At 38.4% G+C, this 18,618-nt stretch overlaps 1 protein-coding gene across 4 annotated transcripts in view; it reads right to left on the bottom strand.

Moving 5' to 3' along the window:
• LRP2 (LDL receptor related protein 2) overlaps nucleotides 1-18,618 on the bottom strand; it is a 232,678-nt gene that overhangs the window by 173,179 nt on the left and 40,881 nt on the right. For all 4 annotated transcript variants that reach the window (XM_054679929.2, XM_515882.7, XM_054679930.2 and 1 more), the window contains exons 3-4: nucleotides 18,378-18,500; nucleotides 6,898-7,014 (exon numbers count right to left, since the gene is read on the bottom strand). In XM_054679929.2, the coding sequence (XP_054535904.1) occupies nucleotides 6,898-7,014; nucleotides 18,378-18,500 (240 nt within the window). The remainder of the gene's footprint in view (nucleotides 1-6,897; nucleotides 7,015-18,377; nucleotides 18,501-18,618) is intronic.

Here is an 18,618-nt window from a genome sequence, read left to right on the forward strand (position 1 = left end):
TATTTTCAGGAGATTGGTGAAGATGAAGGACTATTTTCAGTGGGTTCTAAAAAAAGGACAATCAGTTGGATATATTACATGTGTTAAAAAAAATTTTTTAAAGAAAGAAACAGGACGAGGGTAAATGGAAACAGCCATTAACATTAATGCTAGGAAACTCTGTTGTAAAAGGGAGCAGAGTAATTGGCAACAGCTAAGAGGGATCTTAGGATCTTTTTAAAGATGGGGGATATTTATAACATCCTTGTATGATGGAAACTAAATAAAAGAGAGTTTTCTTTCCTTCCTCCAGGTTTCAGGGCTCTGAATCCTATCTCAATTGTGAGAATGCTAAAAAGGTACATCTGTGATGTGACAGGTAAGATGGGGTCCTTTGGAGAGTCGCCTGCTTCTTCTTTCTGGCTTCAGGGAGAGAGAGAATAGCAAGGGCAAGGCTCGCTGGGCAGCTTAAATGTGGAACTGAGTTTGAAGAACATGTTCTTCATGCACCCTCACAGTCCACAAAATGACTTTAACCTTCTTCTTTATTCCCCTCCCACTGTTCCCTCAGCTGGAGTTTCAGCAGTTAAAGATATAAAGAAAAATGTTTAAATTCTAAAGAGCAGAAAGTCAATAGAAATAAAACTTCTGGGACAAAGCAGCCCCAGTTGCAGGCAGACCAAATACTGCTGATTACCAGCAAGAAAGCCTTCATTGTAACAGGGATTTTACCCTTTCTTTGGCATTCCTAAGTAACAAAAGAGAAGTGCTGCAAACCAACGATAATTAGCAATAGTTTTATTCACACCAAAATCATTCTAATATGGTGCTTGAAAAAGCAAAATAATCTTTTCACTTAACAGAAAAAAACTGTACTATTTTTGAGCAACTGAAAGTCACATCAATATATTAATTGAATGACCTATAATTGCTGCATTGTTCTGATGTTTATCTTAGACCCTGCATGAGTGGTTTTTCCTTGATGCTAATCCCATTAGAAGTAAAATGGACCGCAGTTTTGAATCTCTCTGTTCCTTAAAAAAAAAAAAAAAGTTAATTGACAAGCTGTTTAATATGAGATGCCATTTTACAGATGACCAGATTGAATAATAAAAGAACTAAGGGGGAAAATGAGCTTTTACCTGTTACACAGCTTTTAATATATATATATTCAGAAATTTTTCTAAAAGGGTAAAATAACCACCAATATCTTATGCATATAAAGACGAAGCAGATAAAAAGACCAAATGCAATAAGAATCTCTCATACTATACCACATTTATCTCAAAAATAATCTTTTTGTTGAGACCCTAATATCCTCCCCTTCCTTACCATCTCGACCATTCTCTCACCTCCTCTCTCCCTGCCTGCCTCCCTGAGAGGACTCTTACACACCACTCTTTTTTCTATAAAGGAATGCTCGGAATGGACACAAGGTACTCTGTCTTGGAGCTCAGTGTCTTGATTTTAGAAGCTTGAAAGGGTATGAACTACAACCTAGGGGCCTGGAATGAATGGCAGGGCTACAAACTACAACATCAAGCTCCCTAATCCTTTTGAATATTAGAGGGAAGAATTGAGTCCTTCTTTGGAGCTTTTCCAACATCCTTTACTATTTTTAGGTGGTTTCCAGGTACCTAATATATTCCTCCCTATAGGCCATTCTATTTCTGAGAAATAGAAAAACAAAAGCCCCATTCACAGGCTAATTCTAAGTTTGTCCACAAGTAACAATTTCCATGCATCGTCACTGCAGAAATAATAAAGTGTCATGTCTCATGAAGATGATTTCTGGCTAAGCCTCATTTAATCTTTGATCACATGAAAACATTCTAATTTAAAGCAACTAATAACAGCTGTTATATATCTAATGCAACATTTAAAATAACTAAGTACTGCTATGACTAAATGGATTTCAGCAATGATCATCAATGGCTACTCACATCACAGACAGCTAGCTATCCTGTGTCTCCTAATGAAAATACACAGATTTATATAAAAAGTACTCTTGCCTTCCCTTGTTTCCCCGCCAAGAAAATCCTTGCACCTGTTCAGTCCCCTAAATCAGTGGTTCTAACTGGATGATTTTGCTCCTGGAGGACATTTGACAACGTCCAGAGACATTTTGGATTGTCACGACTGGGCAATGCTACAGACATCTAGTGGATAGAGGCCAGAGATACTGTTAGACATTCTACAATGCACAAGAAAGAACTGTCCGGTCCCAAATGTCATTAGAGTGAAGGTCGAGAAACCCTGCTCCAGGTCTAGCTACTAATTGCCAAGAAATACAGAGGACAGAGAATGTGTTAAAGGACATCAGGGGACACAATGAACACAAGCCAGACTGTGGGAAACTCCAGGACAAGTGACCTGGGTTCTTTTTTTTTTTAACAAGTAAATTGCAAGGGGTAAAGAACAGAAATAGAAGGAAACCCCACAAATTGAAAGGCTTATGAGACATATCAACTAATTTGAACATAAAGATTTTATTTGGACTTTGATTTAAATAATCAAACTGTAAAAAATAACAAGATGATTGGGGAATTTTAGAAACTGACTCAATATCTGATTATTTTAAAGAAGAGTTGTTTAATTTTTAGGTGTGATAATGATATTATGGTTATGTTTTAGTCCTTATATTTTAGAGATAAATACTGAAATATTTACAGGTGGAATTATACAATGTCTAAGAAATACTTCAGAATAATGGGGAGAATAAAGAGAATAAATAAAACAATATTAGTTATGAGTTCATCGGTGATGTAATTGAGTGATGCATACAAAGAGGTTCACTATACAATTCATGCTCCTTTTGTATATGTTAAAAAAAACCTTCCATACTAAAAAAGGTTTAGACAATAATATGTAAAAATAATAAAATAGCTAAGTAACCTTTAAACAAAAATAAGTTACACGTTTCTATTCCTAAAGCAAAATCTTTTAAGAGCACAGGCATATGGTTTAGACCTAGGTTAAAATCCTGGCTCCCCTCCTCTTACATCTTGATCATCTCTACAATCTCTGTAAAACAGAGCTGGTCCTCATACCCACCTTGCAGCATTGACATGAAAAGTGGGTAAGGTGGTGGCTGGTGCTCGGTGACTGGCAGTTCCCTTTCCCACTTTCCACAAGAGCTTTAAACAAAGAAGGAAAACAAAATGGGATCACTCCTGCAACCCATCCCCTATACTAGCATTTTCTAAGGACTTTGATTGAGGCCATTCATTTCCTTCTTGTATATATCTGACTGTGACCAGATCAAAGCACTAACAAAAGAATAAGAAGATTCTTTTCTACATTTCCTCTGATTTCTGAGGTTTTTTTTTTTACACTCCTCCATAAATGAAACTTAGCAATAAATAAACAAGGTAGAGGGAAATAGGAAAGAATGCCTCATTGCAAAATCCCTTACATGCATGTGATTCATTTTAGGTCACAGTGTGCCCTGAAGGGTTCATGACTTGTATGATTCCAGAAACAGTAAGCCAAATTTGGTTTTCTTTCCTTAGTGAATCATTATTTCACCAACTATTTGTACTTAAATTTTTTTAAATAAAAAAAACTTGATTAAAAATTCCTGCCCAGATATAATAACTTACAAAGTTCATTTCCTCTGCTTCGTTCCCTTTTACAGCGGCTACTTACATATTCGTATCCTGCCAGGTTTTTGCCAGAAGGTTCATTGGCAAAGTTGTGAGCCGGTTGTATTAGTGACTTTAGTCTTGGCTGCAAACATTCTGTTTCAGCTGACTTTTATTTTCCCCAAAGTAGCAGTTCCTTTAGTCCCACTGCATTTGCAGTAAAGCACTCATTTTCATCTACTTGTAAATAAGGGATAAAGACACAGACTTTTGGCTGGTGGTACAGGCCTCTGGTGGTCTCTTAACTTGTACAAGATAGGACTTTCTCCTTCTGTAAATAAAGCCCTCCATGAAAAGCAATCACCAGACTTGGAACTAGAAGACAAATTAAGCCCTATCTCTACTATACAACCTCAAACAAGTCACTCTTCTCTTTGAAGTTTTTGTTTATTCATAAAAGATTATAATAGTGCCTGCCCTATTGTCCTCATAAAGGAACCTAATAGTAACAACTAGAATTTATATAATGCTCTGAAATTTATAAAATGCTACAAAATATAATATATGGTTTATCATTATTATTAATCAAAAATGTCTTCTTCATTTGCCTCAATGAAGAATCTACTGTGTGCTTTACAAAGCACTGAAAGGAGAATCTTTGACCCCTGAACTTGCTATTCTGTGGCATCCAGACACACGCTACCATCTCTAAACTTGCCAGAGTTTAGTCTAAATTCTTTTCATAATTTCCAGAGTGAAGGTAAATCCAAAGTGGAAACACTGTAATGTCTTTCAAAAAATAAAGACATATGCACATGTATGTTTATTGTAGCACTATTTATAATAGCAAAGACTTGGAATCAACCCAAATGCCCATCAATGATAGACTGGATAAAGAAAATGTAGCATATATACACCATGGAATACTACGCAGCCCTAAAAAGGAACAAGTTCATGTCTTTTACAAGGACATGGATGAAGCTGGAAGCCATCATTCTCAGCAAACTAACACAGGAATAGAAAACCAAACGCCACATGTTCTCACTCATAAGTGGGAGTTGAACGATGAGAACACATGGATACAGAGAGGGGAACGTCACACATGTATCCCAGAACTTAAAGTAAAATTAAAAATAAATAGATAAATAAGAATATTTCAGATGAAAATTAGAACAGAACTGTACTAGGAACTCTGCTAGGAAATGGAGAGACAATGACAAATAGCACAGACGCTTCTCTCAAAGAAAAATAACATGCAAGGGAGAAAGCACTGGAGAAGGGTCGTTTTTAAAAATGCACCATGTGGTCATGGTATGGATGGAAGCATAGGTCTTGCTTTTGCACATATACAAGTATTTCTTCCATGAACAGTATAGTTTGAAATGTACGTGACTAGAAACAATTTGCTTGCCATAATCAATGTATGTTAGCTCCTACCCTAGTCACGGCACCATATTGGGAAGTTTAGCAAAATTTACACAAGATAGTTCTTTTATCAGAAAGCATAAAATAAACCATTTGTATCAAAGGAAGGAATTTAGAGACAATCCAGAGAACTAAAATTAAATCAAAATTATAAAACAATAGAGGAGATATCCCGTGAGAATAGGCTAAAACTTGAATCTTCCGTTGGAGACATAATAACTGAAAAGTTTATGATCAAGATTTCTAAGGTACACAAAAACCTGCTCACCAATTAATGGAATACTGGGATAATTTCTTGAAGTTTGAAATATAAATTTAAGAGCAAACAAAAGGAAGTATAGTCAGGAACCGCATGTGGCTCTTTCGGTCAATGACAGACCGCATGGACTACATGTACTACAATGGTCCCCTAAGATTATAATACCATATTTTTGCTGTACCTTTTCTATGTTTACATATGTTTAGCTACATAAATACTTAACATTGTGTTCCAATTGCCTGTAGTATTTAGCACGGAAACATGGTGTTCAGGTTTGTAGCCTAGGAGCAAGAGTATATGCCTAGGGTATATACTGTTTACCCTAGGTGTGCAGTAGGCTATACCATCCAGGTTTGTTTAACAACACTCTATCACGTTCACACAACAACAAAATTGCCTAATAATACATTTCTCAGAATGTGTCCCCCTCATTAAATGACACATGACTATATCTTTATACAGCACATAGTAAATTTATGAAATGCAGGACTGCACGAAAAGGCCTGTCAGAAATATATATTATATGTATATATTAAAAAATATATATATATTAAAAACACAAGGAACTTCTGGAAAAATTCATAAACGCTAGACTTGTAAGAACTTTTCAGAGAAACTAGGGGCCAGACACAGTGGCTCATGCCTGTAATCCCAGCACTTTGGGAGGCCGAGGCGGGTGGATCACCTGAGGTCAGAAGTTCAACACCAGCCTGACCAACATGGTGAAATGCCATCTCTACTAAAAATACAAAAATTAGTCGGGCGTGGTGGCGCATGCCTGTAATCCCAGCTACTCGGGAGGCTGAGGCAGGAGAATCGCTTGAACCTGGGAGGTGGAGGTTGCGGTGAGCCGAGAGCATGCCATCACACTCAGCCTGGGCAACAAGAGTGAAACTCCTTCTCAAAAATAAAAAATAAAAAACAGAAAGAGAGAGAAACTGTGGTATGCCTGAGATTAAAGACAATTATATGGACTATAGGACTGACACAGCAGACTAATTCCTATCTTCTCATATCCTAACACTTCTATATAAGCCTCGAAAGAGGAAGATTGTTCTTTACTTACCTGTTACTACATAATGAACCATGATTGCACTTTCTTATTTTGGTGTGGTAATAGTTATACATTATACATCGAATACTATGATTTATATGTCTTATTTTGTGGTGATCAGTTACAAAGAGATATAGTATGCTGCTGTTATAGGAAAAGACATTTTCAAAATGTAACACTTTTCCAAAGGTAATCTGAAAAATGTTGAGTTCATAAAAGCAGGAAAACTAGTGAGAAATTTGACCTAGAAACTTACTATAGCTGTGTAATAACAGTTAAAATTTACCAAACTTGATTCTGTACTCAATGTATTTAATTATCCTTCCTTTCAGAATCTATGTTCATGTTAAAAGTCTCTTACTATAAAAAATACAGAAACTTGATGCACTAAGGCAGGACACTCTTAGAATGTCTTGTTAAAAATAGACTCTTATCAGAACATCACCCCTAATCCACAAAAGAATCTGCCAAGAGATTGCAATAACAAGAGGCGTATTGTAGGCATTTATGTCCATCAACAAATCTAACAAATTGATTAAAATGCCAAAGGGACAAGGGTGAAACCAAATACAGTGCAAGGACTAAAACAGACTCACGGCAGTCATTCTCGTCAGCTCCATCTGGGCAGTCTCTGACGTGGTCGCACCTGTATTCACTTGGGATACACTGACCATTGGAGCATGTTATCTGATGACTTGAGCATGTACTTTGTGCTGCGAAGAGAAAAAATTATTACTTAATTTATAATTATTGCTAGACACAGACTAATCTATTGGCATTAACAAGGATATTGGAAAGCATAAAGTTCATAGGGACACAAGGTAAAGTACCCGGCTACCACCAAGCTGAGCTTACAAAGCAAAAACAGAAGTATAATATTATCAAAATGCCCAGAGAATAGTGTCCACACTCAAGCATGCTATGTACACAATTACGTTATCAACATGTGTAAAGAATACAATATAGATTTTAAACCTATATGGTAAAAAGTTTAATGAAATAAAAATTTTGCAAGTATAGGTATTAACCAAGGACCCCCAACCCACCCATTGAAATCCTTGTATAAACAAGAAGGAAATATACCAAAGCTTTAATAGCAGTTATTCCAGCGTGGTGTGAATATGAATATGAGTGATTTTATTTTTTTCTATATAGTTTCCTCTATCCTATAAACTGTCTACATTGACCATGTATCAATTTTATAAAGAGAAAAAAATTTAAGCTAGCTTGATTTCATCCCATGTTGATTAGTACAGGTGAAAGCAGGGCATCAGCAGTTCATGAAATTTGCCTCCGGATAAAACAGATAAAATCCAGTGAACTGATGCCCGCAAGCATGACGTGAAAGCTATCCTGTAAATCTGAGGCAGGAATTACCATAACATGGTAACATTATCTTATCCTGGGATTTTAAATTGTCTACATACAAAGAGCTTTGGGGGAAAACGTGATCATCTAAAAAATATAATATAATCCCCTAATGGAAGAAAAAAGATTTGCTCTCAATTTTTACAAAGCTGCTTTTTTTTATAATTCCTTTTTTATTATTATTATTTTACTTTAAGTTCTGGGGTACATGTGCACAGCGTGCAGGTTTGTTACATATGTATACATCTGCCATGCTGGTGTGCTGCCCCCATTAACTAGTCATTTACATTAGGTGTATCTCCTAATATTATCCTTCCCCCTCCCCCCACCCCACGACAGGTCCCAGTTTGTGATGTTCCCCATCCTGTGTCCAAGTGCTCTCATTGTTCAATTCCCACCTATGAGTGAGAACATGCGGTGTTTGGTTTTCTGTCCTTGCGATAGTTTGCTCAGAATGATCGTTTCCAGCTTCATTCATGTCCCTAAAAAGGACAGGAACTCATCCTTTTTTATGGCTGCATAGTATTCCATGGTGTATATGTGCCACATTTTCTTAATCCAGTCTATCATTGATGGACTTTTGGGTTGGTCCCAAGTCTTTGCTATTGTGAATAGTGCCACAAAAAACATATGTGTGCATGTGTCTTTATAGCAGCATGATTTATAATCCTTTGGGTATATACTCAGTAATGGCATGGCTGGGTCAAATGGTATTTCTAGTTCTAGATCCTTGAGGAATCGCCACACTGTCTTCCACAATGGTTGAACTAGTTTATAGTCCCACCAACAGTGTAAAAGTGTTCCTATTTCTCCACATCCTCTCCAGCACCTGTGGTTTCCTGACTTTTTAATGATCACCATTCTAACTAGTGTGAGATGATATCTCATTGTGGTTTTGATTTGCATTTCTCTGATGCTCAGTGATGATCAGCATTTTTTCTGTGTCTGTTGGCTGCATAAATGTCTTCTTTTGAGAAGTGTCTGTTCATGTCCTTTGCCCACTTTTTGATGGGGTTGTTTGTTTTTTTCTTGTACATTTGTTTAAGTTCTTTGTAGATTCTGGATATCAGCCCTTTGTCAGATGGGTAGATTGCAAAAATTTTCTCCCATTCTATAGGTTGCCTGTTCACTCTGATGGTAGTTTCTTTTGCTGTGCAGAAACTCTTTAGTTTAATTAGATCCCATTTATCAATTTTGGCTTTTGTTGCCACTGCTTTTGGTGTTTTAGACATGAAGTCCTTGCCCATGCCTATGTCCTGAATGGTATTGCCTAGGTTTTCTTCTAGGGTTTTTATGGTTTTAGGTCTGACGTGTAAGTCTTTAATCCATCTTGAATTAATTTTTGTATAAGGTGTAAGGAAGGGATCCAGTTTCAGCTTTCTACATATGGCTAGCCAGTTTTCCCAACACCATTTATTAAATAGGGAATCCTTTTCCCATTTCTTGTTTTTGTCAGGTTTGTCAAAGATCAGATGGTTGTAGATGTGTGGTATTATTTCTGAGGGCTCTATTCTGTTCCATTGGTCTATATCTCTGTTTTGGTACCAGTACCATGCTGTTTTGGTTACTGTAGCCTTGTAGTATAGTTTGAAGTCAGGTAGCATGATGCCTCCAGCTTTGTTCTTTTGGCTTAGGATTGTCTTGGCAATGTGGGCTCTTTTTTGGTTCCATATGAACTTTAAAGTAGTTTTTTCCAATTCTGTGAAGAAAGTCATTGGTAGCTTGATGGGGATGGCATTGAATCTATAAATTACCTTGGGCAGTATGGCCATTTCCACGATATTGATTCTTCCTATCCATAAGCATAGAATGTTCCTTCATTTGTTTGTGTCCTTTTATTTCACTGAGAATGGTTTGTAGTTCTCCTTGAAGAGGTCCTTCACATCCCTTGTAAGTTGGATTCCTAGGTATTTTATTCTCTTTGAAGCAATTGTGAATGGGAGTTCACTCATGATTTGGCTCTCTGTTTGTCTGTTATTGGTGTATAGGAATGCTTGTGATTTTTGCACATTGATTTTGTATCCTGAGACTTTGCTGAAGTTGCTTATCAGCTTAAGGAGATTTTGGGCTGAGACGATGGGGTTTTCTAAATATACAATCATGTCATCTGCAAACGGGGACAATTTGACTTCCTCTTTTCCTAATTGGATACCCTTTATTTCTTTCTCCTGCCTGATTGCCCTGGCCAGAACTTCCAACACTATGTTGAATAAGAGTGGTGACAGTTTTCAAAGGGAATGCTTCCAGTTTTTGCCCATTCAGGATGATATTGGCTGTGGGTTGGTCATAAATAGCTCTTATTATTTTGAGATACGTCCCATTGATACCTAATTTATTGAGAGTTTTTAGCATGAAGGGCTGTTGAATTTTGTCAAAGGCCTTTTCTGCGTCTATTGAGATAATCATGTGGTTTTTGTCTTTGGTTCTGTTTATATGATGGATTACGCTTATTGATTTGTGTATGTTGAACCAGCCTTGCATCCCAGGGATGAAGCCCACTTGATCATGGTGGATAAACTTTTTGATGTGCTGCTGGATTCGGTTTGCCAGTATTTCATTGAAGATTTTTGCATCGATGTTCATCAGGGATATTGGTCTAAAATTCTCTTTTTGGTTGTGTCTCTGCCAGGCTTTGGTATCAGGATGATGCTGGCCTCATAAAATGAATTAGGGAGGATTCCCTCTTTTTCTTTTGATTGGAATAGTTTCAGAAGGAATGGTACCAGCTCCTCCTTGTACCTCTGGTAGAATTCAGCTGTGAATCAGTCTGGTCCTGGACTTCTTTTGGTAGCTAGCCTCTTAATTATTGCCTCAATTTCAGAGCCTGTTATTGGACTATTCAGGGATTCAACTTCTTCCTGGTTTAGTCTTGGGAGGGTGTATGTGTCCAGGAATTTATCCATTTCGTCTAGATTTTCTAGTTTATTTGCATAGAGGTGTGTATAGTATTCTCTGATGGTAGTTTGTATTTCTGAGGGATCGGTGGTGATATCCCCTTTATCATTTTTTATTGTGTCTATTTGATTCTTCTCTCTTTTTTCTTTATTAGTCTTCCTATTGGTCTATCAATTTTGTTGATCTTTTCAAAAAACCAGCTCCTGGATTCATTGATTTTTTTGAAGGGTTTTTTGTGTCTCTATCTCCTTCAGTTCTGCTCTGATCTTAGTTATTTCTTGCCTTCTGCTAGCTTTTGAATGTGTTTGCTCTGGCTTCTCTAGTTCTTTTAATTGTGATGTTAGGGTGTCAATTTTAGATCTTTCCTGCTTTCTCTTGTGGGCATTTAGTGCTATAAATTTCCCTCTACACACTGCTTTAAGTGTGTCCCAGAGATTCTGGTATGTTGTGTCTTTGTTCTCATTGGTTTCAAAGAATATCTTTATTTCTGTCTTCATTTCTTTATGTACCCAGTAGTCATTCAGGAGCAGATTGTTCAGTTTCCATGCAGTTGAGCAGTTTTGAGTGAGTTTCTTAATCCTGAGTTCTAGTTTGATTGCACTGTGGTCTGAGAGACAGTTTGTTATAATTTCTGTCCTTTTACATTTGATGGGGAGTGCTTTACTTCCAACTATGTGGTCAATATTGAACTAAGTGCAATGTGGTGCTGAGAGGAATGTATATTCTATTGATTTGGGGTGGAGAGTTCTGTAGATGTCTATTAGGTCCGCTTGGTGCAGAGCTCAGTTCAATTCCTGGATATCTTTGTTAACTTTCTGTCTTGTGGATCTGTCTAATGTTGACAGTGGGGTGTTAAAGTCTCCCATTATTATTGTGTGGGAGTCTAAGTCTCTTTGTAGGTCTCTAAGGACTTGCTTTATGAATCTGGGTGCTCCTGTATTGGGTGCATATATATTTAGGATAGTTAGCTCTTCTTGTTCAATTGATCCCTTTACCATTATGTAATGGCCTTCTTTGTCTCTTCTGATCTTTGTTGGTTTAAAGTCTGTTTTATCAGAGAGTAGGATTGCAACCCCTGCCTTTTTTTGTGTTTTCCATTTGCTTGGTAGATCTTCCTCCATCCCTTTATTTTGAGCCTATGTGTGTCTCTGCACGTGAGATGGGTTTCCTGAATACAGCACACTGATGGGTCTTGACTCTTTATCCAATTTGCCAGTCTGTGTCTTTTAATTTGAGCATTTAGCCCATTTACATTTAAGGTTAATATTGTTATGTGTGAATTTGATCCTGTCATTATGATGTTAGCTGGTTATTTTGCTCGTTAGTTGATGCAGTTTCTTCCTAGCCTCGATGGTCTTTACAATTTGGCATGTTTCTGCAGTGGCTGGTACCGGTTGTTCCTTTCCATGTTTAGTGCTTCCTTCAGGAGTTCTTGTAAGGTAGGCCTGGTGGTGACAAAATCTCTCAGCATTTGCTTGTCTGTAAAGGATTTTATTTGTCCTTCACTTATGAAGCTTAGTTTGGCTGGATATGAAATTCTGGGTTGAAAATTCTTTTCTTTAAGAATGTTGAATATTGGCCCCCCCTCTCTTCTGGCTTGTAGGGTTTCTGCCGAGAGATCAGCTGTTAGTCTGATAGGCTTCCCTTTGTGGGTAACCCGACCTTTCTCTCTGGCTGCCCTTAACATTTTTTCCTTCATTTCAACTTTGGTGAATCTGACAATTATGTGTCTTGGAGTTGCTCTTCTCGAGGTATATCTTTGTGGCGTTCTCTGTATTTCCTGAATTTGAGTGTTGGCCTGCCTTGCTAGGTTGGGGAAGTTCTCCTGGATAATATCCTGCAGAGTGTTTTCCAACTTGGTTCCATTCTCCCCGTCACTTTCAGGTACACCAATCAGACGTAGATTTGTTCTTTTCACATAGCCCCATATTTCTTGGAGGCTTTGTTGATTTCTTTTTACTCTTTTTTCTCTAAACTGCTCTTCTCACTTCATTTCATTCATTTGATCTTCAATCACTGATACCCTTTTTTCCAGTTGATCGAATCGGCTATTGAAGCTTGTGCATGTGTCACGTACTTCTCGTGCCATGGTTTTCAGCTCCATCAGGTCATTTAAGGTCTTCTCTATGCTGGTTATTCTAGTTAGCCATTCATCTAATCTTTTTTCAAGATTTTTAGCTTCTTTGCGATGGGTTTGAACATCCTCCTTTAGCTTGGGGAAGTTTGTTATTACCGATCGTCTGAAGACTTCTTCTCTCAACTCTCAAAGTCACTCTCCATCCAGCTTTGTTCTGTTGCTGGTGAGGAGCTGCGTTCCTTTGGAGGAGAAGAGGTGCTCTGATTTTTAGAATTTTCAGCTTTTCTGCTCTGGTTTCTCCCCATCTTTGTGATTTTATCTACCTTTGGTCTTTGATGATGGTGATGTACAGACGGGGTTTTGGTGTAGATGCCCTTTCTGTTTGTTAGTTTTCCTTCTAACCGTAAGGACCCTCAGCTGCAGGTCTGTTGGAGTTTGCTGGAGGTCCACTCCAGACCCTGTTTGCCTGGGTATCATCAGTGGAGTGTGCAGAACTGCAAATATTGCAGAACAGCAAATGTTGCTGCCTGATCGTTCCTCTGGAAGCTTCGTCTCAGAGGGGCACCCGGCCGTATCCGGTGTCAGTCGGCCCCTACTGGGAGGTGTCTCCCAGTTAGGCTACTCGGGGGTCAGGGACCCACTTGAGGTAGTCTGTCCATTCTCAGATCTCAAACTCTGTGCTGGGAGATCCACTACTCTCTTCAAAGCTCAGTTGGAAATGCAGAAATCACCCGTCTTCTATGTTGCTCACGCTGGGAGCTGTAGACTGGAGCTGTTCCTGTTTGGCCATCTTGGAACCTCCCTCCTCTCCCAAAGCGCTAGGATTTGAATGCCACAATACATACCGATTCATGTTTTTGTCCATTAGTGGTCCGTGGGTATCTATAAATGAAGTCTATTTTAGAGTCCATAGATATCAGCGTTCTGCAAAACTGTCAGGGATCCGAGGCTCCCAGCCTACAGAGCTTCTTTTACTTATATGTAGTATAGATATTTAGGTTCAGCAAAACTTGGTTTTGTGATAAAATTAGATCTGTTAAGGAATGTACCACCAAAACTTAACATGAAAAACCTTTTCAAACGACAAGTAAACCTGGCACAGTGGCTCGTGCCTTTAATCCCAGCTATGGGAGATTGAGGCAAGAAGATCACTTGAGGCCAAGAATTCAAGACTAGCCTGGGCAACATAGTGAGATCCTTATATCTTAAAAAAAATAAAACTAAATTTAGCTGGGCACAGTGGCTCACTTCCAAGTATCTGTAGTCCTAGCTATTTGGAAGGCTGAGGTAGGAGGATCACTTGAGCCAAAAAAAACTTCTCTTTTTATGTAGTTAGAGTGAGCTGTAATCATGCCACTGCACTCCAGCCTGGGCAGCAAAGCAAGACCCCGTCTCTAAAAAAAAAAAAAAATACGTAAAAGATAAGTAGACAGTGACAGTTTTCAAGGTGGTACTTGAAAATTCAAACTTATAGAAATTATCATGTGATAAGATATAATAATTATAAAACCATAATTAACACCCTTCTCTATGCTTAATTGATTATATCTTCCTTGTCATTTTGTTCCTTCTTTCTGTTTAATTAGTAAAATGGTGTCTTATAATTCTGGAACAGCAAACAAAATTTTTCAAGTCAGCCTACTTCTAACACTAAATAATTTCATATTTTCTCTAAGTACCTTATACCTGTGGGTCCAATTTTACTTCTATTAATAAAGGCAGAATAGATAGATTTTTCCAGAAGGCACTTAAGTGTCTGAATTCTGCCCATGGCAGAGACACAATTTTATCTGAAAAAGGTTAAAGAGATTAATACTTCCTCATTAAATTTCCAAATAATTTATTTAAGTATATATTGCCAATTTTCACATAAAATTAAAGAACTTTCTTTTATTCCCGAGAAGGCAAGTCATGAGTTGTCTCAAACAAAATATGAAAAGAACCTAGGTCAGGAATCAGTACTATTTCAATTAACTTGGCTTTCTTCTTTACGTCAAGCCCAAATAATTCTAAATTTTGTGCTTAGGTTTTCAAAGGGCTTACGAAGAAGCAATTAAAAGCTCATTCAAATGTAGAGAGAAAACAAATTAAAATTATATAATTCCATCAACCAATCTAATGCTGAGATTCATCTATTCATTAATTACACAAACATCTGTTGAGGGCCTATAATGTACCACACAGTATAGCAATATGGGGATCTGCAAATGAATAAGGCACAATCCCTAACCTCAAGAAGCTCATAGACTTCTAGGGGACACTAAGGAGTAATTAGAAAACAATTATGAAAGTGGATTATAGGCACACAGGAATGATAGAACCATCAATCCAGGAACTTAATTCACTCTGGGATGGGAGCATGGGTGGGGACAGTTTCCTTGAAAAAGTGACACCTCCCTGGGTCTTAAAGAAGCAGCAGTCAGGTAGGCCAAAAGCAAAGAAGGACTGTCTAGAACCGAGCATTCAGCATTCAGGCAGCTTGCACGGAGACAAAAGGCTAGGACACAGCATGGCACACCCACAGGAACTAAAAGCACTGCTGTGCCCAAGTGGCCACTTCAAGGCAAGAATAGCAAATGATAGACATAGGAAAATAAGCACTAGTCACATCTTGGAAGCCACTGTAAACCGTGTTAGGGAATTGGAACTTTCTCCTGGAATTAATGGAGAGCTACCAAAGAATCTTAGTTAGACCAACATCAGTGTCAGAGAGAATCTAAGGATCCACAGGACTGGAGGCAGGGAGGCCAACCCAGAGACTACTGCCGACACCCAAATGAGAGATGTTGGCAGTGGGAGCAGAAATAAAGAGATGGGTCAGACATGGTGGCTCACACCTATCATCCCAGCACTTGGGAGGCCAAGGTGGGTGGATCACTTCAGGCCAGGAGTTGGAGACCAGCCTGGGCAACATGGGAAAACCCCATCTCTACAAAAAAAAAAAAAAAAAAATTAGCCAGGTATGGTGCCATGCGCCCGTAGTCCCAGCTACTCAGGAGGCTGAGAAGTGGGAGGACAATTTGAGCCCAGGAGGTTAAGGCTACAGTGAGCCATGATTGCACCACTGCATTCCAGCTTGGGCAACAGAGCAAGACCCTGTCTCAAAAAAAAAAAAAAAAAAAATCTGTCCTTGCCAAAAAATAAAAATAAAAGAGAGAGAAATGAAGAGATTAACTTTAGAAATATTTATGAGGCAAATTAGGCAGGAGTTGGTGATTCAATGTGGGCAGTGAAAAAGAGGAAGGAATCAAGAATAATTTCCAAGTTTCTAGCATGGGTGCCTAGGGGATTGTGATAGCCTTTTCATGTTAATTGATTATATCTTTCATGTCACTTACAGCAATCTTTCTTCTTCATCTAATAAAATACTTTCATTATGAAATACGTTTCACAAATCCAACAAGTAAGAGAGCCTCCATCTGCCTATTTCCAATAGTTTAAGACTGATTTTGTATTTTCTGCCAGTGCCTCATAGTGGGTTAAATGCTATTTCTATTAATAAAGATAAAATATGTAGACTAGCAAATATAGAAGGAAAATCCAGTTCAGGAGGGAAGATGATTATTTTCAGTTGGGACACCTTGAGTTCAAGGCAACTTGCAGAGGTCCAAAGGTAGTTGAGTATACAAGATTCAAGTGTGGGCAAAAATCTGGGTTGTAAACATAGATTTAAGTCTCATCAGGCCACAGAGGGTCACTAAAATCATGAGAATGGTGAGACTATCCTGAGAGTGTCCAGAATGAGAAAAGCTGCTCAGGGCAGGGCTCTGAGCAACACCAATACTCAAGGGCTGAGTAGAAGAGGAAAATAAAATGGAATGACCAAAGCAGCTCAAAAGAGAGCCAGGACTGCTGGGAGTCATGGCAGCCAAGGGAGTGGTGTCAAGAAGGAGGAATGGTCTCCAGAGTCAAGTGCAATCTAAAGGCCCTTCCAGTGTGAGAAGGAAGGAAAAGTGCCCATTGGCAATCAGGAGTTATCTGGTAACTTTAGTGAATACAGAGGTGGCATATTTTGTTTGTGGTTAAAAGATATCTAATGGAGAATTTTTATATCATTAAAAATGGGAGAATTGCCTCATGAAATGTATAGTCATTTAAAATGATATGCAATATTGTTTTTAAATGACTGCTATAAACTTATCTCCAGTCTCTTTTCCCAAGCAGTTGCCCTTAGTAGTTCCAATCCCCTCTGTAAAGTATTATTATTAGCAAAGGGTCATCCACCACACATTGAATCGCAAAATAAAGCTCAGCTTTCTTCCCACTCTGTGAGAGGAGTAAGAGAAAATACACTCAAAACTATATAGCCTAAAGATGAACAACCCATCATTTATGCATTTAGTATCTATCTATTAAGAACCTCCTCTCTGCCTGAGAGAATGTCAGGCCTTCAGGATGCAAATTTTGAGACTTGAGCAGCTATTATGCAATCAAGAAAGGCCAATAGGATAAATATGGCAGAGCAAAAAAGTGAGAAAAAACTGGATAATATTTCTGAGCTGGGAATTAATCAACCCTGGAACAACCCTATAGTTAGGCTTCTTATTATGTGAGATAATAAATCCCCTTTTTGTTTAACTTTTTTGAGTTGTGTTTTCTTTCCTTGCAGCCAAAAACATCCACAATGATACAAGAATGATTTTAAATTATACAAATATCCTTAATAGAGAAAGGAATGGAATGATACATGTGATAGACAAATTGCTCATAGGTCGCCATCTTATATTTACCCAACATTACTCTCATCTAAAATTATTTTCAGGCCAGTCATGGGGGGGTCATGCCTATAATCCCAACATTTTGGGAGGCCAAGGCAGGAGGATCACTTTAGCCCAGGATTCCAGACCAGCCTGGGCAACGTAACAAGATCATGTCTCTACAAAAAATTTAAAAATTAGCTGGGCATGGTGGTGCACACCTATAGTCCCATAGTCCCAGCTACTCAGGAGGCTTAAGCAGGAGGATTACCTGAGCCCAGGTGTTTGAGGCTGCAGTGAGCTGTGATCGCACCACTGCACTCCAGTCTGGGCGAGAGAGTGAGACCCTGACTCTAAAAATAATAATAAAATAAAAATATATAAAATAAAATTATTGTTAGACCTATTAAAACAGTCTTTTCCAGTTTGATTCCAAAGAAATTAGAATTTAAAGGTTTTTTCCAGGTTACTGAACCAAACCCCCTCAATGTCCAGGGATGCCGCAGTTGCCAAGATCCGCTTCATCGCTACTATTTTCTTTCTTGTTCAAGCTCTCTCTATGGTGGCTGTGGCAGCAGTCACTGAAGTAACCACCAAGAAGCCCTCCAACAAACCTACCTACTTCCACTCAGTCAAAAAGAAGAGAATTTAATATTGGGGCAGAAGGAGTGGAAGGTTTGAATACCAAGTATGCCACAGAGCCAAAGGACTCATTCAGCTGTCAACCACACACATGAAGACACCCAGCTATACACTCCAATAAATATTTGGTTCCTTTCTTGAGCATAACATAATCAAAATTAAAGATTGGGAACCTATCTCACTTCCAAATTGCTGGGGTATATTCATAATTCTTCAGTACATCCGTACTTTCAATATCATCCAACCCCTGAATGAGATTGCTGGCATAGGTTCCCTTATGATTTAAGGCTCTGCTCCACATTTATAAAGAATCATCCCATTGTGTGTAACTTCTTTGCGACAGGTTGGGTTTTAGGTGTCCACAAAGCCAAAGCAAGATTCCTCTCCAAACACTTACAGCAATCTTGACGTTCATCTGAGCCATCATCACAGTCTTGATCTTGGTCACACACCCAGGAGTTGGGGATGCATTGTCCCTCACTCTGGCACTTGAAATAGCCCTGCTGGCACGTCACAACAGCTAAAACAAACCAAAAGAGGACTCATTATGGCAATCATCCTCCCCATTATACTAGCAAGCAATGCTTGTTCCAGAAGAGTGTATCATGTCAACTCCTGCCCAATTTATTTGAAGGCAA

The sequence above is a fragment of the Pan troglodytes genome, chromosome 13 (assembly GCF_028858775.2).
Source record: "Pan troglodytes isolate AG18354 chromosome 13, NHGRI_mPanTro3-v2.0_pri, whole genome shotgun sequence".
Classification (NCBI taxonomy): Eukaryota; Metazoa; Chordata; class Mammalia; order Primates; family Hominidae; genus Pan; species Pan troglodytes.